This window comes from Dendrobates tinctorius, unplaced genomic scaffold (genome assembly GCF_039654945.1).
Source record: "Dendrobates tinctorius isolate UK_male_01 unplaced genomic scaffold, ASM3965494v1 ptg000060l, whole genome shotgun sequence".
Classification (NCBI taxonomy): domain Eukaryota; kingdom Metazoa; phylum Chordata; class Amphibia; order Anura; family Dendrobatidae; genus Dendrobates; species Dendrobates tinctorius.
Genome location: NW_027361728.1, coordinates 35,365,055 through 35,392,088, shown reverse-complemented (window position 1 = coordinate 35,392,088; position 27,034 = coordinate 35,365,055). Strand labels below are relative to the sequence as shown.

Below are 27,034 nucleotides of genomic sequence, written 5' to 3'. Positions count from 1 at the left end.
GGGTCAACTCATAAAGTCCCATGGATTCCAGTATCACCTTTATGCTGATGACACTCAGATCTACCTCTCTGGCCCAGACGTCACCTCTCTGCTGTCCAGAATACCGGAGTGTCTATCAGCCATATCCTCCTTCTTCTCCTCTCACTTCCTCAAGCTCAATGTGGACAAATCCGAACTCATCATCTTTCCTCCATCTCGCAGATCTTCCTTACCTATCTATCACAATAAATGACATCACGCTTTCCCCAGTACCGGAAGTCCGCTGCCTCGGAGTAACCCTTGACTCTGCCCTGTCCTTCAAACCACACATCCAAGCTCTCTCCACCTCCTGTCGCCTCCAGCTCAAAAATATTTCCAGAATCCGTCCTTTCCTCAACCCTCAATCTATTAAAATGCTTGTGCACGCCCTCATCACCCACCTCGACTACTGCAACATCCTTTTCTGTGATCTCCCTGCTAACACCTTTGCACCTCTCCAGTCCATCCTTAACTCTGCTGCCCGACTAATCCATCTCTCTCCTCGCTACTCCTCCGCTTCTCCCCTCTGCAAATCTCTTCACTGGCTTCCATTCCCTCAGCGTATCCAGATCAAATTACTAATACTGACCTACAAGGCCATCTATAACCTGTCTCCCCCATATGTCTCTGAACTAATCTGATACCTAACCTCACGTAATCTCTGATCCTTCCAAGACCAACTTCTCTCCTCCACACTTATTCGCTCCTCACCCAACCGCCTCCAAGACTTCTCCCGAATAGCCCCCATCCTCTGGAATTCTTTGCCCCAACATGTCTGACTATCAACCACATTCGGATCCTTCAGACGGAATCTGAAAACCCACCTCTTCAAGAAAGCCTATAGCCTGCAATGACCCCACTACCGCCTCACCACTACCGGAGATATCACCTCAACCAACACCGGAACTGCTGCAACCCACCAACCTACTGTCTCCTTCCCTACCATCCTGTAGCATGTAAGCCCGAAAGGACAGTGTCCTCTTCCCTCTGTATCAGTCTGTCATTGTAAGTTTGTTTACTGCAAGTGATATCTGTAATTTGTATGTAACCCCTTATGTACAGCACCATGGAATCAATGGTGCTATATAAATAAAATATATATATATATATATATATATATATATATATATATATATATATAATTTTGTATGTGTGTCTATTGCAATGGTTGGTTATAGGAGTAATACTGCATTTGTGTGTCCCCAGGCCCCCCCCTGCTTTTCTCAGACACCCCGTGCCTATAGTGTCTTGTCATTGAACCATACACACTCAGTTAAAAAAAAAAGCTGGTTTGAGACTAAGAGCATAACCTACTCATCAATTTTGCAGATCCGGGAGACGATGATATTAGGAAGACATACTGAGTACTTTGGGGTTTCCTCTGGTTTTAAATGATACATTAAGCAACAATGGATAAAAAAGAATAGACAGCCGATCTGCTTCAGTGAGAGAGGGGATGAGAAACACACATAAAGGTGCTTCTCACAAATTTAGAATATCATCACAAAGTTAAATTTTCAGTTTTTCAATATAAAAAGTGAAACTCGTATACAGTGGGGCGATGTAAGTATTTGATCCCTTGCTGATTTTGTAAGTTTGTGCACCGACAAAGGCATGAACAGTCTATAATTTTAAAATTGAGAGAGAATATCAAAAATAAAATCCAGAAAATCACATTTGTATAAATTAATTTGCATTTTGCAGTGAGAAATAAGTATTTGATCCCTTTTGGCAAACAAAACTTAATACTTGGTGGCAAAACCCTTGTTGGCAAGCACCACAGTCAGACTTTTTTGTAGTTGATGGGGTTTGCGCTCATGTCAGGAGGAATTTTGGTCCATTCCTCTTTGCAGATCATCTCTAATCATTAAGATTTTGAGGCTGTCACTTGGCAACTCGGAAATTCATCTCCCTCCATAAGTTTTCTATGGGATTAAGGTCTGGCGACAAGGCCAACTGACTGTTCTTGTCTTTGTCAGTGAGCAAACTTTGAAAATCAGCAAGGGATCAAATACTTCTCTCCCTCACTCTATTATAGAGTCATTACAGAGTGATCTGTTTCACATGTTTTATTTCTGTTGATTATGGCTTACAGCCAATGAAAACCCAAAAGTCATTAGCTCAGTTAATTAGAATAATTAACGAAAACACCTGCAAAGGCTTCGTAAGCATTTCAAAAGGTCCCCCTTAGTCTGTTTCAGTAGACTCCACAATCATGGGGAAGACTGCTGACTTGACAGATGTCCATAAGGCAGTCATTGACACAACTCCACAAGGAGGGTAAGCCACAAAAGGTCATTGCTAAAGAAGCTGGCTGTTCAGAGTGCTGTATCCAAGCATATTAATGGAAATTTGAGTGGAAGGAAAAAGTGTGGTAGAAAAAGGTGCGCAAGCAACCGGGATAACCGCAGCCTTGAAAGGATTAAGAAAAGGTCATTCAAGATTTGGGGGAGATTCACAAGGAGTGGACTGTTGCTGTAGTCATTGCTTCAAGAGCCACCACACAGACGTATCCAGGACATGGGCTACAAGTGTCGCATTCCTTGTGTCAAGCCACTCCTGACCAATAGACAACGACAAATGCGTCTTACCTGGGCCGAGGAGAAAAAGAACTGGACTGTTGCTCAGTGGTCCAAGGTGTTTTCAGATTAAAGTAAATTTTGCATTTCATATGGAAATCAAGGTCCCAGAGTCTGGAGGAAGAGTGGAGAGGTACACAATCCAAGCTGCTTGAGGACCAGTGTGAAGTTTCCGCAATCAATAATGGTTTGGGGAGTCATGTCGTCTGCTGGTGTAGGTCCACTGTGTTTTATCAAGACCAAAGTCAGCGCAGCCTTTTACTAGGAAAGTTTAGAGCACTTCATGCTTCCCTCTGCTGACAAGCTTTTTGGAGATGGAAATTTCATTCTCCAGCAGGACTTGGCACCTGTCCACACTGCCAAAAGTACCAATACCTAGTTTAAAAACAACAGTATCACTGTGCTTGATTGACCAGCAAACTTTTCTGACCTTAACCTCACAGAGAATCTATGGGGTATTGTCAAGAGTAAGATGATACACCAGACCCAACAATGCAGACGAGCTGAAGGCTGCTATTGAAGCAACCTGGGCTTCCATAACCCCTCAGCAGTGCCACAGGCTGATCACCTCCATGCCACATCGCATTGATGCAGTAATTTATGAAAAAGGAGCCCAGACCAAGTATAGTGCATTTACTGATAATACATTTCCGTAGGCCAACATTTCGGATTTTAAATTCATTTTTCAAGCTGGTGTTATAAAGTATTCTAATTTACTGAGATAATGACTTTTGGGTTTTCATTGGCTGTAAGCCATCATCAACATTAACAGAAATAAACACTTGAAATAGATCACTCTGTAAGGACTCTATATAATGAGTTTCACTTTTTGTATTGAAGTAAAATAAATTCAATTTTTGATATTCTAATTTTAGTGAAAAGCACCTGTACCTAGCCTTATCCTGAATGCTAGTCTTGGCCCCACCAATCATTAATGGGTTATTTTGTCTTTGAGAATATACTATAGATTATTATTAAACAGTTTCTAAATCTTCCAAGGACTTCAGTACAGATCTGACTATGCTCTCTAATGTAATCGCAGCTTAGAGTGGGTCCTATTAACCAACATGATACTCGAGAAATCTGAGGCTATGTGCCCACGGTGCGTGTTAAAACGCACACCAAAAACCGGACTCCTTCCCAGAAATCGCGCGTTTTTTCCGTGCGATTTCACCGCGATTATGATCACGATTTTGCCGTGAATTTCGCGTGCGATATTCAAGCACTTTCCAAGCGATTTGAAGCATCGCTTGGAAAGTGATTGACAGGTTGGTCACACTCGTCAAACATAGTGTTTGACAAGTGTGACCAACTTTTTACTATTGAGGCCGCCTATGCGGCATCAATAGTAAAAGAATGTTAAAATACTAAAAAAAAATAAAAATCGGGGTATATTTACCTTCCGGCGTCCCGCGCTGCATTCCCGGGCCTCAGCGTTCCCAGTAATGCCTTGCGAGACCTGTGATGAAGTAGTCTCGCGTTGCTATAGCGATCTCGTGAGACCACATCATCACTGGACCATGCCGCAAGGCATTACTGGGAACGCTTAGGCCGGGAATGCAGCGCGGGACGCCGGAAGGTAAATATACCCCGATCTTTTTTTTACAGGGGTATGGTACCCAGGGCCTGGAGGACAGTCTCCTCTCCTCCACACCGTGGGTACCAACCGCACATGAGACGCTTAACTTCCCGCATGGTGGGCATAGCCACATGCGGGAAGTAAGCGATTCTCATGCATTCCTATGGGTGCGGAATCGCGGCAATTCTTTGCGATGCGATTCCGCCGCGGAAAAAAGCGCAGCATTAGCACAGCATGTGCGGAATGCCATAGGAATGCATGGGGGGGCGTTCTGTACACGATTTTTAAACGTTTTCGCACCGAAAATCGCGGCAAAAACGCTTAAAAATCGCTACGTGGGCACACAGCCTTATGCTAAAGAACAATCATGCTGCACCAACACTTGCAGTCTTGGTGGGATTGTCTTCTGGACACAGGCTGCCAGCATACACTGCAGTCACTCTATAGGGATTTTTTTGTGTTTGACTGACAGTCTAATATCACAATCTATCTCCATATTACTCTCCCCATACTTTTATCGGGCAGTATGGCATGACACTTCCACTTTGGAAATGTCACTTCTCCTGTCCTCCAAATTAACACTGAGAAAACACAGTCCAGTGATGTTCACCTGACTCCTTTTATCTTACTGTTGTACATTTAAAAAAAAAAGTCATTCACTTAACAAAAAAAAATGGAGAATCTATTAATATACCGTATTTTTGAACAAATAAAGGAATGACTTACTGTTGCATTACTTGTAGCTAGTGATGTTTTTTCAGACATTTGGTTTCTTGGTTTCTTTATACTTGCAGAAGACATGCCGCAAGTGGAGACAAGAGTGGTTCTAGTCCAGGACGCTGGGAGAAATGACGCTTTACTAAAAGCTCTTGCGGTAAGGGATAATCCACTCAGAGATGGAGAGAGTAAATATATAAAATGATATATTTTTCTGTGCTCAATATATTCTGTTTTGTAATGTTCTCTGAATCTTGCTTTCCACAGACAGTTAAACTAATGGAAGTTCCAGTTATAAAGATAAGGGAAAACTGTCATGAGAAATCCCGAGAATCATTTATAAAAAGTATTGTGAATATGGTATGGTTATTTCTTCATACCAGCTGATTTTGCATGTGGCACCTCACGACTGACACTTAAAGGGCTCCACTAACATGAAGTATCTTTGCTTCATCACTGCAATCATAACACATGGCTGAGATTTTTCTCTTGGGCTTTTCCTGTAATTTGGTTAATTAGTTTGGTTATTACCCATGGTGAGGGATGATTTATCCTTTTTTTTTTTTTTCTCTTATGTGGCACAAACATTTTTTTTCTTTTAATTTCCCTCCTTACTTTGTATATTGGTTAGTGCAAACTTATTGGACCTCATTTATCTAAACTGGACTTGTTGCTAAAAGCAGGGTCATACCTGTTAGGGGTGTATAGGTAGCAGTTTCTTCTGAGGCCTATAGACTTCAATGTCACACTAGGCAAGGACATTAGAAATGGTTGGTGGGGGAGCAGTTTCATAATTTGCAGGAACTCCAGGTTATGCCTCTGATGCCATCTGTGTGCTGTACGTGTTTTTTTTTTTTTTTTTTTTTCACGAACCCATAGACTTTTATTGGCCTTTGTCATCCATGATGTTGGAAAAACACTGCATGTGAAGAATGCCATAAGATATAATGGGTATTGGAAACACTGACCTGTGAATGAGGCCTAAGCAGAAGTGGTTATAACCCTAAATAGAAGGAAATACAAAAATACTTAAATACCTACGAACAAATAAGACTGATAACCCAAACAACAAATCGTTCAAAAATTAGGCAAAAACAATCCAAATGTATAAAAATATTGAAACTTTATTATTACAACAAGAAACCTAACACCATAAAAGTAGAGAAAGATAGGACCCTGTATTCAAAGCGGTGCGAAATGCACGTTGGCATTTGTGGAAGGTGATGTGGTGTGCTCCAAGGGTGCTGGTATGTATGAATCTTTAATCAGGCACAATGCACAGGCTTATTAATGTCGCTGCATTCTTCCATTGGATATAGCCATACACCCCAAAAGTTTATTTTGCACTTATTGAATTTATCTTTGGCAGTTTGGGCATTATGCAGTGTGGCTGTGTGCAACACATTTAATAATAATCTTTATTTTTTTTTTATTTTTTTATATATAGCGCTAACATATTCCGCAGCGCTTTACAGTTTGCACACATTTTCATCTCTGTCCCTGATGGGGCTCACAATCTATATTCCCTATCAGTATGTCTTTGGAGTGTGGGAGGAAACCGGAGTGCTCGGAGAAGCTCACGCAAACACGGGAAGAACATACAAACTCCTTGGTGGGATTCGAACCCAGGACTCCAGCGCTGAAAGGCTGCAGTGCTAACCACTGAGCCATCGTGCTGCCCATTTGATATATCTGATTAATTTCTGATCGGTTGTTTTAATATAAATTCTTTTTTTCCAGGACGTCCTTACTAGCAGCACCACCAGAAGGTTTTCTTTCTTTCTTGATAGGGACAGGAACACAGAAGAGGTTAAATAGCCCCTCCCCACCACCACCCTTCAGTGTTTTTTACTGTCCCTATCAGGGACAGATGCAGAAGAGAGCACAGAGGTGCGAAACATAAAGATACCTGTGTGCCAACGATCCCGCGGTGCGTTGAAGTCCGGTCGAGTTGCAGGCTCCTGGGGAACAGCTGCATCCCTCACTAGAGGGCTCTGGGCAAGGGAGTCTGTCTGGGGGCAAACTCTGCATTTGTGCTGACAACGCAGGCGGTGCCTCAGTGTCTAGTTGAGCTGTGCGCTTCCGGCATCTCTCCCCAGGGGGCTCTGGGCAGTGGCTGCTGTTCCGGCTTCAGATTCAGCCGGTGTCTCGTGCCTGGAACTTCCGGAGGAATGGAAGAGATATTTGTTTTCTTCCGAAAACACCGACATGCTCCTGCAAGCTGTCAGGAATACCATGAAGGTTGAAGATCCCATGGAGCCATTAACAATCCCGGATGACCTGTTCGGCGGAGAGCTCGTAGAAATGGAGTATTCCCAGTTAATAATCACATAACGGCAATGATATTGGAAGAATGAGAAGATATGGGAAAGAAGCTTGTGGTCCCATGAGACTTCCCTTCGATCTGGAAGAGACCAGGGTATGGGAAACCGGAGTGTGCGGCCGCATGTCTTTCTATGCAGCCGCAAACTCTCGTCCCGAGTGTCCGCGGCAGTGCCGGGTATTGAGACAAGAGAATCGTGCGAGTTCCTCGCAAGTGTGACCCAAGCCTAATACTGAGTGTCCTGAGGAATATCCAGGAGAGTCAAGCATCGGAAATCTTAATCGTCCCATACTGGCCCAAGAGGAGCTGGTTCTCACTACTAAAGTGGATGATGTTGGAAGACCCAATTCTCTTACCAGCAAGACCGGATCTTTTAGTGCAGGGCCCTCTAGTTCATCAAAATCTAGAGATGTTACAGCTGTCGGCTTGGATCCTGAGAAGGAGATCCTGAGGTCAAAGGGTTTGTCGAAACATGTCATCTCTACCATACAAAAGAGCAGGAAGCCGGTAAAAACAGCAATATGTCGGAAGGTCTGGAAGAAGTTCTGTTGACAAAGTACAGTTCCAGTGTCCATCACTCAGGTTTCAGATATTCCTCAGATTCTAGACTTCCTTCAGGCTGGCTTTGATAAAGGTCTGAGGCCTAGTATGTTGAAGGTACATATTTCAGCCCTGGGTTCCTTATTTGACTTTCCACTAGCCAATCATCCCTGGGTCGTGAGTCATTAAAGCTACTCGGCATATTAGACCCACAATACGTAGCTCAGTGCCCCCCTGGGATCTCAACTTGGGCCTGAACGAACTATGCAAAAATCCATACAAGCCATTAGACCTGGCACACCTAAGGTCGGTAACATTCAAAGCAGTCTTCCTAGTAGCAATAACCTCGGTGAGACGCATAGGCGAGATTCAGGCCCTTTCTGTAAGAGACCCATATTTAAAGATTCAGGAGCTATGTATTGTCTTAAAATTGGAACCTGCTTTCCTTCCCAAAGTAGTTTCTGACTTCCACAGGAATCAAGAAATAGGGTTACCTACTTTCTGCCAAAACTACGTAAAGCTCACAGAGCTGGAGAGTTGGCTCTAACCTCTTCGTCCAGATGGCCGGAAAGAACAAGGGGAAGGCGGCTTCAAAAGCTACTTTAGCTAGATGGATAAAGTCAACTATTAGCACAGACTGTGTTTCAAGGAGAGGCTCCGCCGGAAAACCTCAGGGCTAGAGTTGAGCGACTTTGGTTGGATTGGGTTTCATGAAACAAAATTTGAGTCGGTTGAAACTGGTCCGACTAGGGCAAAAAAAGTCGGAGTTTCGTCCAAAACCCGACCCCAATGCAAGTCAATGGGGGAATAAAAGTCTGCATTGAGTGGATGAATGTCATCCGTTCAGTGCCGACTTTTATTCCCCATTGACTTGCATTGGGGTCGGGTTTTGGACGAAACTCCGACTTTTTTTGCCCTAGTCGGACCAGTTTCAACCGACTCAAATTTTGTTTCATGAAACCCGATCCGACCAAAGTCGCTCAACTCTACTCAGGACTCAATCGCTGAGCGCAATCTCTGCTTCGTGGGAAGAGTGCTGCTGGGGCATCCATGTATCAGTTCTGCAGGGCCGCAACTTGGTCTGTTAAATAGCGTTTGCAGACATAAGTTAGATGTTCTGACAATCCAACAGAGATGGCCTTTGGGAGGAAAGTTCTCCAAGCAGTAATCCTGCCCTAGTAGGAGTTATTTGGCATTTCTCCTGGTGGTGCTGTGAAGAGGGATGTTCTGGAAAGTAGGAATTAGTCCTAGCAGTAATATTTCCTGGAGTCCATAATGACAGCACCCCTTATATACCCTCCCTTTGATTTCCTGTCTAATATGTGATATGAACAGGTGTACAGAGGAAGTTCAAAAAGTATATAATATAACTCCAAGTAAATCAAACTTCTGTGAAATCAAACTGTCCAATTAGGAAGCGACACTGACAATCAATTTCATGAAGAAGAATCCTCTTCTATGCTGGTGCAGAAATTGTCTTTCCTCCAAACAAAGAGAATGCCCCCTTGTTCTTCTCACAGTCCTTGCTACAAACAGTTTATTGGAGAGATCTCTGTATTGCCCTCTGATATACTTGTACATATAGATTAGGTCTCCCTTAAGTCTTCTCTTTTCTAGAGTAAATAGACCTAATTTTGATAACCTTTCTGGGTATTGTAGTGAACCAACTCCATTTATCATTTTAGTAGCCCGCCTTTGAACCCTTTCAAGTTCAGTAATGTCTTTCTTGAGCACCGGCATCCAAAATAGCACACAATACTCCAAGTGTGGTCTGACGAGTGATTTATACAGCGGGAGAATTATGTTTTCATCTCGTGTCCCCAGACCTCTTCTAATGCATCCCATGACCCTGTTTGCTTTGGTGGCAGCTGCCTGACACTGGGCACTCCAATTTAGCTTCTTATTGACTAAGATGCCTAAGTCTTTTTCCATGTCTGTTTTCCCCAGCAGTTTCCCATTTAGTAAGTAATTGTAGCATCTGTTTCTCCTTGCCATGTGCATAACCTTACACTTATCTGTGTTAAACCTCATTTGCCATTTTTTCAGCCCAATTCTCCAATTTACTCAAATCTGTCTGAAGTTGCAAACTGTCCTCCTTTGTGTTAACTACCTTATAGTTTTGTGTCATCTGCAAATACTGATATTTTACTGTGTAAGCCATCCACTAGATCATTACTAAATATATTAAATAGTAGGGGGCCCAATACAGAACCCTGTGGTACCCCACTAGTAACCCTGGCCCAATCTGAGTATGCACCATTAATAACCACTCTGTTTTCTATCACTAAGCCAGCTACCTACCCATCTACACACATTTTCCCCTAGCCCAAGCTTTCTCATCTTACTTACCAATCTTTTATGTGGGACAGTGTCAAATGCTTTAGAGAAGTCGAGATAAATGACATCCAATGATTCTCCTTGGTCCATTTGAGAGCTTACATCTTCATAGAAGCTGATCAGGTTAGTTTGACAGGAGCGATCCTTCATAAATCCATGTTGATATGGAGTTAAACATTTATTAACATTGAGATATTCCATAATGGTATCCCTTAGAAACCCTTCAAAAATTTTACCCACAACAGATGTTAAGCTTACCGGCCTATAGTTTCCAGGTTCCCTTTTACACCCGTTTTTGAATATTGATGCCACATTTGCTTTCCGCCAATCAAAAGGAAGAGACCCTGTTTCTATAGAGTCTGTGCATGTGTCTGCACAAACTGTTAGAAACCGACTCCATGAGGATGGTCTGAGGGCCTGACGTCCACAGATGGGGGTTGCAGGGCTCTGGCACAAAGGCTGAGGTAGCGGTCCTGCTGCTGGGTTGTTGCCCTCCTACAGCCCCCTCCACGTCTCCTGGTGTACTGGCCTGTCTCCTAGTAGCGCCTTCAGCCTCTGGACACTGCGCTGACAGACACAGCAAACCTTGCCACAGCTCGCATTGATGTGCCATGCTGGATGAGCTGCACTTCCTGAGCCACTTGTGTGGGTTGTAGAGTACGTCTCATGCTACCACGAGTGTGGAAGCACAACCAACATTCAAAAGTGACCAAAACATCAGCCAGAAAGCATTGGTACTGAGATGTGGACTGTGGTCCCTACCTGCAGAACCACTCCTTTTTATTGAGGGTGTCTTGATAATTGCCAATTTCCATCTGTTGTCTATTCCATTTGCACAACAGCATGTGAAATTGATTGTCAAACAGTGTTGAGAGAGAGAGAATATTTTTTTTTTTTTTTACCGTTCGCCAGAAGTGATTTCAGGGTTAAATTTCCGCCTGAGATCATTCCTCCAGGCATGCGCAGTACAAAAATGCAGATCCTTCAGCCAAAAAAACGTTACAAGCAACGTCCGGGCAAGTCGGCGGACGAAAAAAAATTGGTGGATCCGCAAAAAAAACGGATCCGACGGATGGCCATCCATCAAGATCTGCCAGTAATGCAAGTCAATGGGGAAAAATAACGGATCCGCCAAACAAAATGGCGGATCCGTTTTTTTTTTTAGGAAAACTGCAGATCTTGACTGATGGAAAAAAACTGAAGTGTGAAACAGGCCTAAAACACGGAGGTAAATCCCATAGTCTCATGCCCATATCATACATATATATGGACACAGGACTATGGGATGGAGGATGGGTATATGGGCACGGGACTATGGAATGGAGGATGATCATTATATTTTGTTATAACTAACCACAGTTAGTTACTATGCCCGGGGAACGCCAGGCTCGTCAGCTAGTAATCTAATCTGTTATATATAGTATCTATTTTATTACGTACAACTCTGGCAAAAATTAACCCCTTCACCCCCAAGGGTGGTTTGCACGTTCATGACCGGGCCAATTTTTACAATTCTGACCACTCTACCTTTATGAGGTCATAACTCTGGAACGCTTCCATGGATCCCGGTGATTCTGACATTGTTTTCTCGTGACATATTGTACTTCATGTTAGTGGTAAAATTTCATTCAAATAACTTGCGTTTATTTGTGAGAAAAACGGAAATTTGGCGCAAATTTTGAAAATTTCACAATTTTCCAACTTTGAATTTTTTTGCCCTTAAATCACAGAGATACGGCACACAAAAAACTTGATAACTAACATTTCCCACATGTTTACTTTACATCAGCACAATTTTGGAACCAAATTTTTTTTTTGTTAGGAAGTTAAAAGGGTTAAAAGTTGACCAGCGATTTCTCATTTTTACAACATTTTTTTTTTAGGACCACATCACATTTGAAGCCACTTTGAGGGGTCTATATGATAGAAAATACCCAAAAGTGACACCATTCTAAAAACTGCACCCCTTAAGGTGCTCAAAACCACATTCAAGAAGTTTATTAACCCTTTAGGTGCGTCACAGGAATTTTTTTGAATATTTAAAAAAAAAATGAACATCTAACTTTTTTTTCATAAAAAAAATACTTCAGGTTCAATTTTTTTATTTTACCAAGGGTAACAGGAGAAATTGAACTGCAAAAGTTATTGTGCAATTTGTCCTGAGTACGCAGATACCTGATATGTGGGGGGGAATGACTGTTTCGGCGCATGGCAGAGCTCAGAATGGAAGGAGCGCCGTTTGACTTTTTCAATGCAAAATTGGCTGGAATTCAGATTGGACGCCATGTCACGTTTGTAGAGTCCCTGATGTACCTAAACAGTGGAAACCCCCTACAAGTGACCCCATTTTGGAAACTAGACCCCCTAAGGAACTTATCTAGATGTGTGGTGAGAACTTTGAACCCCCATGGGCTTCACAGAAGTTTATAACATAAAGCCATACAATTAAAAAATCATATTTTTTTCCACAAAAATGATCTTTTCACCCTCAATTCTTATTTTTCCAAGGGTAACAGGACCCTAAAAGTTATTGTGCAATTTGTCCTGAGTACGCTGATACCCCGCATGTGGGGGTAAACCACTATTTGGGCGCATGGCAGAGCTCGGAAGGGAAGCAGCGCCATTTGACGTTTTTGGCTGGAATTGAGATCGGACACCATGTCGCGTTTGGAAAACTCCTGATGTACCAAAACAGTGGAACCCCCCCACAAATGACACCATTTTGGAAACTAGACCCCCTAAGGAACTTATCTAGATGTGTGGTGAGCACTTTGACCCCCCCAGTGCTTCACAGAAGTTTACAACGCCTGGGCGTGAAAATAAAAAATTCGTATTTTTTTCCACAAACATGATCTTTTAGTCACCATTTTTTTATTTTCCCAAGGGTACCAGGAGAAATTGGACCCCAAAAGTTGTTGTCCAATTTGTCCTGAGTACGCTGACACCCCATATGTGGGAGAAAACTACTGTATGGACACACGTCGGGGCTCGGAAGGGAAGCAGTGACGTTTTGGAATGCAGACTTTGATGGAATAGTCTGCGGGTGTCATGTGCGTTTGGAGAGCCCCTGATGTACCTAAACTATTGAAACTCCCCACAAGTGACACCATTTTGTAAACTAGACCCCCCCCCCCCCCCAAGGAACTTATCTAGATGTGTGGTGAGCACTTTGAACCCCCAAGTGCTTCACAGAAGTTTATAACACTCGGACGTGAAAATAAAAAAATCATTTTTTTCCACAAAAATGATATTTTTGCCCCCAATTTTTTATTTTCCTAAGGGTAACAGGAGAAATTGGACCCCAAAAATTGTTTTGCAATTTGTCCTGAGTAGACTGATACCCTACATGTGGGGGTAAAACACTGTTTGGGCGCATAGCAGAGCTTGGAAGGGAAGGAGCACCATATGACTTTTTCAACTCAGAATTGGCTGGAATTGAGATCAGACGCCATGTTGCATTTGGAGAGCCCCTGATGTGCCCAAACAGTGGAAACCCCCAATTCTAACTCCAACCCGAACCCCAACACGCCCCTAACCCTAGCCCTAACCCTAATGGAAAAATGGAAATAAGTACATTTTTTTTATTTTATTATTTTTCCCTAACTAAGGGGGTGATAACGGGGGGTTTGATTTACTATTTATGGCGGTTTTTATGTTTGGCGGCTGTCGCACGCTAAAAGACGCTTTTTATTGTAAAAATAGTTTTTGCATCACCACATATTGAGAGCTATAATTTTTCCGTATTTTGACGCACCGAGTCATGTGAGGTCTTATTTTTTGCGGGACGAGTTGACGTTTTTATTGGTACCATTTTCGGGCACGTGGAATTTTTTGATCGCTTTTTATTCTGATTTTTGGGACGCAGAATGAACAAAAAACAGCGTTTCATGAATTTCTTTTGGGGGGGTGCGTTTACACCGTTCCGCGTGCGGTAAAATTGATAAAGAGGTTTTATTCTTCACGTCAGTACGGTTACAGCGATACCTCATTTAGGTCGTTTTTTTATGTTTTTGTCGGTTTTATGCAATGAAAACTATTTTATATAAAAAAATAATTATTTTTGCATCGCTTTATTCAGCGAGCTATAACTTTTTTATTTTTTCGCTGATGATGCTGTGTGGCGGCTTGTTTTTTGCGGGACAAGATGACGTTTTCAGCGGTATCATGGATATTTATATGCGTCTTTTTGATCGCGCGTTATTACACTTTTTGTTTGGCGGTATGATAATTCATTATTTTTTGCTTCGTTTTTTATTTTTTTAAGGGGTTCGCTAAAGGGGTTAACTAATGGGACAGTTTTATAGGGTGGGTCGTTACGGACGCGGCGATACCTAATATGTGTACTTTTATTGATGATTTTTTTTTTTTTTTTTTTTTTTTTTTTTTTTTATTACCAAAAAATGGATTTATTGGGGGAATATTTTTTTTTTTTCTAATATATTTGGCAATTTTTTTTTTTTTAATTATTTTTACACTTTTTTTTTATTTTTTTTTTTACTTTATTAAATAGTCCCAGGTGGGACATCACTGTCCTGTGACAGATCGCTGATCTGTCACATCACAGATCGCTGATCTGTCACATCACAGATCACTGTGACAGATCAGCAATCTGTCACAGGCATTGAAGAAGACTTCCTCATGCCTGCGCTTTGCAGGCACTGAGGAAGCCAGCTTCCTCAGGCCCCCGAAGGCACCCGTCGCCATCTTGGATTCGGGGGCCTGGAGGAAAGGAGCCCCCCGCAGCAGCGCTGCACATTGCGCTGCCGTGGGGGGCTCAGGGAAGCACGGAGGGAGCCCCCTCCCTGTCGATGCTTCCCTTTAACCCCCGGTACACCGCGATCGTGTTTGATCGCGGTGTGCAAGGGGTTAACGTGTCGGGGGCGGTCCGTGACCGCCCCTGACACATTGTGCCGGGTGTCAGCTGTGATAATCAGCTGACACCCGGCCGCGATCAGCGGCGCTCACCACGTGGGCGCCGCTGATCGCGGTAGACGTACTATCCCGTCCACGGTCATACGGGCCCGGGTACCGTGGACGGGATAGTACGTCGGATGTCAGGAAGGGGTTAAGAGACCACAGCAAAATTTTCAGTTTGTCTGATTTTTCTCTCTATAGGTATATATATTTTTTTTTTTAGTAAAATGTAAATTGCTCTTATATTCTATAAACTACTGACAGGGGAAGAGTCTTGAGGAGATCATTTGCATATTCCCAGTGCCTTCTGGGATAAGTGAAGAGTCTCCGCGAGCTCAACGATCACTGGGTTTTGGCCGTTGCAGCTGAAAAGAGGAAATTGGAAAAACCGCGCGCCGAAATTTGGCTCATCTTTCATCGTTTTTAAGAAATCTCAAGATGGAAGAGGCCAGGAGCCATTTGGTGAGCTGCATTTCTTGCTACATGTTCACAGATTTACCAGTGGAAAAGCCAAACTTCACATGCCACAAATGCAAGCTTGTGTCCCTGTTGGAGGAAAAGTTGCAAAATCTCGAAGAGAGGTTAGCTACGTTGAAGATCATTAAGGAAGGTGAAGAGTTCTTGGACAGAGCAGAATTATCTCTTCATGTTACAGAAAGAGAAGAAATTCGAAGTGCACCTGAAGAAACAGAGGAATGGAGACATGTGACCCAGAGAAGCAGGAGGATCAGGAGGCAGTCAGCACCCATACTGCTCAGGAACCAGTACCAGGCTCTAACGCAGGAAAACGATGAAGAAATACATCAGGATAAGACTTTGCCAACAAACAGCAACCTTGTACGCCCTCAGAGTCCTCCTGGATGGAGAAAGAAAAATGTTGTGAAGAAGAAACGGAGAGTGGTGGTCATGGGGGATTCCCTGCTGAGAGGAACAGAGGCCGCTATCTGCAGACCGGATATAACTACAAGAGAAATGTGCTGTCTTCCAGGTGCAAAAATTAAAGATGTGTCTGACAGGATATCAGGACTCTTCAGACCTACAGATGACTACCCATTCCTGCTACTACATGTGGGGACAAATGACACCGCAAGAAACGACCTGGAAATCATCTGCAGAGACTTTGAAGACTTAGGCAAGAAAGTGAAAGAACTGGGAGCGCAGGTGGTCTTCTCTTCCATCCTCCCAGTGGATGGCCATGGAACAAGGAGGTGGAATAAGATTCTGCAGGTGAACAACTGGCTACGTCGATGGTGCCGTCAGCAACAATTTGGATTTCTGGATCACGGAGTGAACTACTTATACGATGGACTACTTGCTAGAGATGGGGTGCACCTTACGAAGACTGGAAAGCATGTATTTGGAAGTCGCCTTGCTACACTTGTAAGGAGAGCTTTAAACTAGAACAACATGGGAAGGGAAGCAAAAGACCAGAAAAAGCCATACACCTGACAAATGCTATTGAGAACTCTGCTATTAGAAGTGGAAAGGAAGAACAAAGACGAAAGAATCTAATTAATAAAAATATTGGAGAAAGAGAAACCAATCACAAACTAAAATGTTTCTATACTAATGCACAAAGCATGGGCAACAAACAAGGAGAATTGGAACTACTAACACAGGAACAGAAATATGATGTAATTGGAATCACTGAAACTTGGTGGGACAATACACATGATTGGAATACAAGACTAGAAGGATACAACTTATTTGCAAGAAACAGACTTGATAAACGAGGAGGGGGTGTCGCATTGTATGTTCGAAACGCGTATATCTGCACAGAGATTGAAGCTTCAGAGACTGGGAGTTCTGTGGAAACTGTTTGGGTAAGAATACAAGGACAGAACAATGGAAAGGACACCATTGTAGGCATTTACTACAGGCCACCTGTGCAAGCCGAAGATATAGATGAACTCTTTATGCATCAGATGGCCAAGTTCTCCAAAAAATATGACATAGTTGTCATGGGAGATTTCAACTATCCAGACATTTGTTGGGAATCTCTCTCAGGCAAAACTAACAGGTCAAGGAAATTCTTATCCTCTCTTGCTGACAACTTTATCTTCCAAAAGGTAAGGGAGAAAACAAGGGGAACTGCTACCTTGGATCTAATCCTTATAAACAGGGAGGAAATGGTTGAGGAGGTAAAAGTGGCTGGGACCCTAGGACGTAGCGACCATGCTATTTTAGAATTTTGGATTACTAGAGGTGGAAGACCTGTGAAGACTCAGACGTCAAGGTTAGATTTCAGAAAGGCAGATTTTAAGGGATTCAGAAAGAGAATTGGAGGGATCCAATGGCTGGATATCCTTAAAGACAAAAATGTCCAGGAAGGATGGGAAATCTTGAAAAATGAAATTCTCAAAGCACAGTTGTTAACAATTCCGAAAAGAGGGAAGAATAGGAAGCATTTAAGGAAACCAGGATGGATGAACACAGAACTTAAGCACATGCTAAAAAGGAAGAAAAAAATGTTTATAAAATGGAAAGAGGGAGACATATCTAAAGAAGAATATAATGCTGTCTGCAGAACCTGCAGGGCACAAATCAGATTAGCTAAAGCTGAAAATGAACTGAGGCTTGCAAGAGATGTCAAAAGCAATAATAAAGGATTTTGGGGATATGTCAAAAGTAAAAGAAAAGTCAAAGATGCTATAGGATTTTTACAGGATGAAAATGATGAAATGGTAAGACAGGATGTTGAGAAGGCTGAACTTTTAAATTCCTATTTTGCATCTGTTTTCTCTCAGAAAGGAAATGCAACATCAACTGTTATTCACTGTCCTATTAAGGGAATAGAAGAATCCAGGATATCTATAAACAGAAAGATAGTGACGAAACACTTAGCTAACCTAAATGAATTCAAGTCTCCAGGTCCAGATGAATTACACCCCAGAGTACTGAAGGAGATAGCAGAAGAAATTTTTGAACCCCTCTCCATAATCTTTGAAAATTCTTGGCGAACAGGAGAAGTGCCAGAAGACTGGAGAAGAGCAAATGTTGTTCCTATCTTCAAAAAGGGGAAGAAGGTGGACCCAAGCAACTATAGGCCGGTGAGTCTGACTTCTATACCAGGAAAGATCTTTGAACAAATTTATTAAACAACATGTATGTCAATACCTGGATAAGAATGAAGTGATTAAACAGAGTCAGCATGGGTTTCTAACTAATAAGTCATGTCAGACTAACTTAATTACCTTCTATGACGGTATCACTGATTGGGTGGATCAAGGAAATGCTGTAGATATAGTATATCTTGACTTCAGCAAAGCATTTGACAAAGTCTCTCATACAATCCTTATTGAAAAAATGACTAAGTATGGAATGGACAAGGCAACTGTTAGGTGGATTCATAACTGGCTTAGTGATCGGACCCAAAGAGTGGTCGTAAATGGCTGCACATCCAGTTGGAAGAATGTCTCAAGTGGGGTACCACAGGGCTCTGTCCTGGGCCCTGTATTGTTCAACATCTTTATCAACGATTTAGATGAAGGAATTGAGGGTAAACTGATTAAATTTGCTGATGACACAAAGCTAGGAGGGATAGCTAATACTAGTGAAGAGAGAGAGAGGATTCAAAAAGATTTAAATAAACTGGAGAAGTGGGCAGCAACTAACAGAATGGTTTTTAACAGGGAGAAATGCAAAGTACTACATCTGGGCAATAAAAATGAAAAAAGCATATATAGAATGGGAGGAATAGGGCTAAGTGACAGCACATGTGAAAAAGACTTGGGTATACTAATAGATCACAGACTGAATATGAGTCAACAGTGTGATGCAGCAGCAAAAAAGGCAAATGCAATTCTAGGATGTATAACAGAAGCATACAGTCTAGATCACGTGAAGTCATTATTTCCCTCTACTCCTCTTTGGTCAGACCTCATCTGGAATATTGTGTCCAGTTTTGGGCACCACATTTTAAAAAAGACATCAACAAACTGGAGCAAGTTCAGAAAAGAGCGACCAGAATGGTGACCGGTCTGCAAACCCTGTCTTATGAGGAAAGGTTGCAGGATTTGGGAATGTTTAGTTTGCAAAAGAGAAGACTGAGAGGAGACTTAATAGCTGTCTACAAATATCTAAAGGGCTGTCACATTGTAGAAGGATCAACTTTATTCTCATTTGCACAAGGAAAGACTAGAAGCAATGGGATGAAACTGAATGGGAAGAGACACAGATTAGATATTAGAAAAAACTTTTTGACAGTTAGAGTGATCAATGAGTGGAACAGGCTGCCACGAGAAGTGGTGAGTTCTCCTTCAATGGAAGTCTTCAAACAGAGGCTGGACAGACATCTGACTGGGATGATTTAGCGAATCCTGCTTTGAGCAGGGGGTTGGACCAGATGGCCCAGGAGGTCCCTTCCAACTCTACGATTCTATGACAACATGTCTTTGAATTTCCAAGCATTAAATTTTGTATTTTCAGAAAATAAGAAATGGTCAAAATAACAAAAAAAAATGCAGTGCTTGCAGACCTCAAATAATGCTAAGAAAACAAGTTCATAATCATTTAGAAACCGTAATACTAATGTTTTAACTCAAGAAGAGTTCAGAAATCAGTATTTTGTGCAATAACCATGATTTTTAATCACAGCTTTCATGCGTCTTGGCATGCTTTCCACCAGACTTTCACACTGCTTTTGGGTGACTTTATGCCACCCCTGGTACAAAAATGTAAGCAGTTCTTCTTTGTTTGATGGCTTGTGACTATCCATCTTCCTCTTGATTACATTCCAGAGGTTTTCAATGGGGTTCAGGTCTGGAGATTGGGCTGGCCATGACAGTGATTTAATGTGGTGGTCCTTCATCCACACACTGACCTAGCTGTGTGGCATGGCGCACTAACCTGCTGGAAAAACCAGTCCTCAGTTGGGGAACACTGCCTGAGCAGAAGGAATCAACTGTTTTCCAGGATAACCTTGTATGTGGCTTGATTCATACATCCTTCACAGAGATTAACCTGCCCAATTCCAGCTTTGCTGAAGCATCCCCTGATAATCACCGATCCTCCACCAAATTTCACATTGGATGCAAAACACTGTGGCTTGTACGCCTCTCCAGGTCTCCGTCTTAATATTAGACGGCCAGGTGTTGGGCAAAGCTTAAAATTGGACTCCTCAGAGAAGATTACCTTACTCCAGTCCTCTATGGTCCAATCCTTATGGTCTTTTGGCAAACTTCAGCCTGGCTCTCCTTTGTTTCTCCTTGATAGGCTTTTTTTCTACCTTTACATGACTTCCTCTAGGAGCTTGTTACGAACTGTTTTTGCCATGTACTTCACCCCAGTTGCCATTCCTTTTGTAGGTCACTTGATGTCATCATGCGGTTGGTGAGTGACATTCGAATAAGAGGATGGTCATCCCGGTCAATGGACAGTAGTTTTCGCCCTCTGCCGGTCTGTAGCTTTGTTGTCCCCAATGTCTGCTGCTTGACCTTGTTGTAATGGATTGCCGTCTTAGAAATTTTAAGGATGGAGGCAACATGACGCTCACTATATCCCTCTACTAGTAAAGCCAGAATTGAGCCCTTCTTTTCCTCACTCAAGACTTTTCTTTTCAACTCCTTTTGGCATGGTTAAGTTATTTTTTCATTCCTCTTACATTTGGGATATTACTAGCACTTGTTTTGCCATCCAGCTTGTCCTATTGCAAGAGGATTTTGAACACCACAGCAGGGATTTTTGTACTTTCCTTCGTTAAATAAGATTTGGTTTAGGTGATCACCTAATCAGAAGCACATTAAGTAGAATGAGCTGTACTCTGGTTGGAATTCAACTGACACTGACAGCCATTCCTGTCAGACATGTAGAAAAGCTGATTTTTCTAAAACTGTGAAGTGGTCTCTTAATTTTTGCCAGAGATATATACTTTAGATATAGATAGATGTATATGTAGATATAGATATTAATAAACCTTTTCTCTACCTGATTGTCATAAATTTGCATCATGTTTTGCACACAGCATTTTTTGCATTAGTTATATAATCTTTTCTTTTTGTTTGCCCTATACTACATGTAGTGGTTTCTGTTTAATTCTTATTTGTACCTGATGTTTTACATTGCATCATTTTGGATTATGATTTTATACTATATGATGAATTAAATCATAGAATCGTAGAGTTGGAAGGGACCTCCTGGGCCATCTGGTCCAACCCCCTGCTCAAAGCAGGATTCGCTAAATCATCCCAGTCAGATGTCTGTCCAGCCTCTGTTTGAAGACTTCCATTGAAGGAGAACTCACCACTTCTCGTGGCAGCCTGTTCCACTCATTGATCACTCTAACTGTCAAAAAGTTTTTTCTAATATCTAATCTGTGTCTCCTCCCATTCAGTTTCATCCCATTGCTTCTAGTCTTTCCTTGTGCAAATGAGAATAAAGTTGATCCTTCTACAATGTGACAGCCCTTTAGATATTTGTAGACAGCTATTAAGTCTCCTCTCAGTCTTCTCTTTTGCAAACTAAACATTCCCAAATCCTGCAACCTTTCCTCATAAGACAGGGTTTGCAGACCGGTCACCATTCTGGTCGCTCTTTTCTGAACTTGCTCCAGTTTGTTGATGTCTTTTTTAAAATGTGGTGCCCAAAACTGGACACAATATTCCAGATGAGGTCTGACCAAAGAGGAGTAGAGGGAAATAATGACTTCACGTGATCTAGACTGTATGCTTCTGTTAATACATCCTAGAATTGCATTTGCCTTTTTTGCTGCTGCATCACACTGTTGACTCATATTCAGTCTGTTATCTATTAGTATACCCAAGTCTTTTTCACATGTGCTGTCACTTAGCCCTATTCCTCCCATTCTATATATGCTTTTTTCATTTTTATTGCCCAGATGTAGTACTTTGCATTTCTCCCTGTTAAAAACCATTCTGTTAGTTGCTGCCCACTTCTCCAGTTTATTTAAATCTTTTTGAATCCTCTCTCTCTCTTCTCTAGTATTAGCTATCCCTCCTAGCTTTGTGTCATCAGCAAATTTAATCAGTTTACCCTCAATTCCTTCATCTAAATCGTTGATAAAGATGTTGAACAATACAGGGCCCAGGACAGAGCCCTGTGGTACCCCACTTGAGACATTCTTCCAACTGGATGTGCAGCCATTTACAACCACTCTGTGTCCGATCACTAAGCCAGTTATGAATCCACCTAACAGTTGCCTTGTCCATTCCATACTTAGTCATTTTTTCAATAAGGATTGTATGAGAGACTTTGTCAAATGCTTTGCTGAAGTCAAGATATACTATATCTACTGCATTTCCTTGATCCACCCAATCAGTGATACCATCATAGAAGGAAATTAAGTTAGTCTGACATGACTTATTAGTTACAAACCCATGCTGACTCTGTTTAATCACTTTATTCTTATCCAGGTACTGACATACATGTTGTTTAATAATTTGTTCAAAGATCTTTCCTGGTATAGAAGTCAGACTCACCGGCCTATAGTTGCCTGGGTCCACCTTCTTCCCCTTTTTGAAGATAGGAACAACATTTGCTCTTCTCCAGTCTTCTGGCACTTCTCCTGTTCTCCAAGAATTTTCAAAGATTATGGAGAGGGGTTCGAAAATTTCTTCTGCTATCTCCTTCAGTACTCTGGGGTGTAATTCATCTGGACCTGGAGACTTGAATTCATTTAGGTTAGCTAAGTGTTTCCTCACTATCTTTCTGTTTATAGATATCCTGGATTCTTCTATTCCCTTAATAGGACAGTGAATAACAGTTGATGTTACATTTCCTTTCTGAGAGAAAACAGATGCAAAATAGGAATTTAAAAGTTCAGCCTTCTCAACATCCTGTCTTACCATTTCATCATTTTCATCCTGTAAAAATCCTATAGCATCTTTGACTTTTCTTTTACTTTTGACATATCCCCAAAATCCTTTATTGTTGCTTTTGACATCTCTTGCAAGCCTCAATTCATTTATAGCTTTAGCTAATCTGATTTGTGCCCTGCAGGTTCTGCTGACAGCATTATATTCTTCTTTAGATATGCCTCCCTCTTTCCATTTTATAAACATTTTTTTCTTCCATTTTAGCATGTGCTTAAGTTCTGTGTTCATCCATTCTGGTTCCTTAAATGCTTCCTATTCTTCCCTCTTTTCGGAATTGTTAACAACTGTGCTTTGAGAATTTCATTTTTCAAGATTTCCCATCCTTCCTGGACATTTTTGTCTTTAACCCCTTCATGACCCAGCCTATTTTGACCTTAATGACCTGGCCATTTTTGGCAATATTGACCAGTGTCCCTTTATGAGGTAATAACTCAGGAACGCTTCAACGGATCCTAGCGATTCTGAGATTGTTTTTTCGTGACATATTTGGCTTCATGTTAGTGGTAAACTTAGGTCAATAATGTTTTCATTTATTTGTGAAAAAAACGGAAATTTGGCGAAAATTTTGAAAATTTCGCAATTTTCACATTTTTAATTTTTATTCCGTTAAACCAGAGAGTTATGTGACACAAAATAGTTAATAAATAACATTTCCCACATGTCTACTTTACATCAGCACAATTTTGGAAACAAAATTTTTTTTTGTTGGGAAGTTATAAGGGTTAAAAGTTGACCAGCGATTTCTCATTTTTACAACAAAATTTACAAAACCATTTTTTTAGGGACCACCTCACATTTGAAGTCACTTTGAGGGGTCTATATGGCAGAAAATACCCCAAAGTGACACCATTCTAAAAACTGCACCCCTCAAGCTACTCAAAACTACATTCAAGAAGATTATTAACCCTTCAGGTGCTTCACAGCTACTAAAGCAATGTGGAAGGAAAAAATGAACATTTTAATTTTTCCAATAAAAAATTTCTTTTAGCATCAATTTTTTCATTTTCACATGGGCAACAGGATAAAATGGATCCTAAAATTTGTTGGGCAATTTCTCCTGAGTACACCGATACCTCATATGTGGTCATAAACCACTGTTTGGGCGCACGGCAGGGCTCAGAAGGGAAGGAGCGTCATTTGACTTTTTGAATGGAAAATATGCTGGAATATTTAGCGGTTGCCATGTCGCGTTTGGAGAGTCCCTGTGCGCCTAAACATTGGAGCTCTCCCACAAGTGACCCCATTTTGGAAACTAGACTCTCCAAGGAACTTATTTAGATGCATAGTGAGCACTTTGAACCGCCAGGTGCTTCACAAATTGATCCATAAAAAAAAAAAAGGACTTTTTTTTCACAAAAATTTTCTTTTAGCCTCAGTTTTTTCATTTTCACATGGGCAGTGGGATAAAATGGATCCTAAAATTTGTTGGGCAATTTCTCCTGAGTGCACAGATACCTCATATGTGGTCATAAACCACTGTTTGGGCACACGGCAGGGTCCCGAAGGGAAGGAGCACCATTTGACTTTTTGAATGGAAAATTAGCTCCAATCGTTAGTGGACACCATGTCGTGTTTGGAGAGCCCCTGTGTGCCTAAACATTAGAGCTCCCCCACAAGTGACCCCATTTTGGAAACTAGACCACCCAAGGAACTTTTCTAGATGTGTTGTGAGGACTTTGAACCCACAAGTGCTTCACAGAAGTTTATGACGCAGAAAAGTGAAAATAAAAAAATAATTTTTTTTCCTCAAAAATGATTTTTTAGCCCGCTATTTTTTATTTTCACAAGGCTAACAGGAGAAATTGGACCACAAAAGTTGTTGTGTAATTTGTCCTGAGTACACCGATACCACATATGTCAGGGGAAACCACTGTTTGGGCGCATGGGAGAGCTCAGAAGGGAAGGAGCGCAATTTTGGAATGCAGACTGATGGGATGTTCTGCGGGCATCATGTTGCGTTTTCAGAGCCCCTGATGTGCCTAAACAGTAGAAACCCCCCACAAGTGACCCCATTTTGGAAACTAGACCCCCCAAGGAGCTTATCTAGATGTGTAGTGAGCACTTTGAACCCCCAAGTGCTTCACAGAAGTTTATAAACGCAGAGCCATGAAAATAAAAAATCATTTTTTTTCCTCAAAAATGATTTTTTAGCCCGCTATTTTTTATTTTCACAAGGGTAACAGGATAAATTGGACCCCTAAAGTTGCTATTCAGTTTGTCCTGAGTACGGTGGCACCCCATATGTGGGAGGGAACCACTGTTTGGGCGCACGGCAGGGCTCAGAAGGGAAGGAGCGCCATTTGACTTTTTGAATGGAAAATTAGCTCCAATCGTTAGCGGACACCATGTCGTGTTTGGAGAGGCCCTGTCTGCCTACACTTTGGAGCTCCCCCACATATCACCCCATTTTGGAAACTAGACCCCCTAAGGAAGTTATCTAGATGCATAGTGAGCACTTTGAACCCCCAGGTGCTTTACAGAAGTGTATAACGCAGAGCTGCGAAAATAAAAATATTTTTTTTCCTCAAAAAATGATTTTTTTAGCCCGCTATTTTTTATTTTCACAATAGTAACAGGAGAAATTGGACCCCAAAAGTTGTTGTCCAGTTTGTCCTGAGTACGCTGGTACCCAATATGTGGGGAGGGACCACTGTTTGGGCACGCGTCGGGGCTCAGAAGGGAAGTAGTGATGTTTTGAAATACCGACTTGATGGAATCGTCTGCGGGTGTCATGTTACGTTTGCAGAGCCCCTGATGTGCCTAAACAGTGGAAACCCCCCACAAGTGATCCCATTTTGGAAACTAGACCCCCAAGGAACTTATCTAGATGTGTGGTGAGCACTTTGAACCCCCAAGTGCTTCACAGAAGTTTATAACGCAGAACCGTGAAAATAAGAAATTATTTTTTTCCTCAAAAAATGATTTTTTAGCCCGCAAATTTTTATTTTCACAAGGTTAACAGGATAAATTCGACCCCAAAAGTTGTTGTACAGTTTGTCCTGAGTACGCTGGTACCCCATATGTGGGGGGGACCACTGTTTGGGCACACATCGGGGCTCAGAAGGGAAGTAGTGACGTTTTGAAATACCGACTTAATGGAATGATCTGCGGGCGTCATGTTACGTTTGCAGAGCCCCTGATGTGCCTAAACAGTGGAAACCCCCCACAAGTGACCCCATTTTGGAAACTAGACCCCCCAAGGAACTTATCTAGATGTTTGATGAGCACTTTGAACCCCCAAGTGCTTCACCGAAGTTTATAACTCAGAGCCGTGAAAAAAAAAAATCATTTTTTTTCACAAAAATCATTTTTTTAGCCCCCAATTTTTTATTTTCCCAAGGGTAACAGGAGAAATTAGACTCCCAAAGTTGTTGTGCAATTTTTCCTGAGTACGCTGATACCCCATATGTGGGGGTAAACCACTGTTTGGGCACATGTCGGGGCTTGGAATGGAGAGAGTGCTGTTTGACATTTTGAACGCAAAATTGGCTGGAATAAATCGTGGCGCCATGTCGCGCTCGGAGACCCCGTGATGTGCCTAACCAGTGGAAACCCCTCAATTCTAACTCCAACCCTAACTCCAACACACCCCTAACCAAAATCCCACCCTAATAATAACCCTAACCACAGCCCTAACGCCAACACACCCCTAACCCTAATCCCAACTCTAACCCTAACTACAAGCCTAACCCTAATCCCAACCCAGCCCTAACCCTAATTCCAGCCCTAACCCTAATTCCAGCCCTAACCCTAATTCCAGCCCTAACCCTAATTCCAGCCCTAACCCTAATTCCAGCCCTAACCCTAATTCCAGCCCTAACCCTAATTCCAGCCCTAACCCTAATTCCAGCCCTAACCCTAATTCCAGCCCTAACCCTAATTCCAGCCCTAACCCTAATTCCAGCCCTAACCCTAATTCCAGCCCTAACCCTAATTCCAGCCCTAACCCTAATTCCAGCCCTAACCCTAATTCCGGCCCTAACCCTAATTCCGGCCCTAACCCTAATTCCGGCCCTAACCCTAATTCCGGCCCTAACCCTAATTCCGGCCCTAACCCTAATTCCGGCCCTAACCCTAATTCCGGCCCTAACCCTAATTCCGGCCCTAACCCTAATTCCGGCCCTAACCCTAATTCCGGCCCTAACCCTAATTCCGGCCCTAACCCTAATTCCGGCCCTAACCCTAATTCCGGCCC

At 42.1% G+C, this 27,034-nt stretch overlaps 1 protein-coding gene across 6 annotated transcripts in view; it reads left to right on the top strand.

Moving 5' to 3' along the window:
- ECT2 (epithelial cell transforming 2) overlaps positions 1-27,034 on the top strand; it is a 158,413-nt gene that overhangs the window by 15,955 nt on the left and 115,424 nt on the right. For 4 of the 6 annotated variants that reach the window (XM_073578833.1, XM_073578829.1, XM_073578830.1 and 1 more), the window contains exons 3-4: positions 4,971-5,050; positions 5,161-5,253. In XM_073578833.1, the coding sequence (XP_073434934.1) occupies positions 4,971-5,050; positions 5,161-5,253 (173 nt within the window). The remainder of the gene's footprint in view (positions 1-4,970; positions 5,051-5,160; positions 5,254-27,034) is intronic. The other 2 variants (XM_073578834.1, XM_073578832.1) reach the window with 1 other exon arrangement.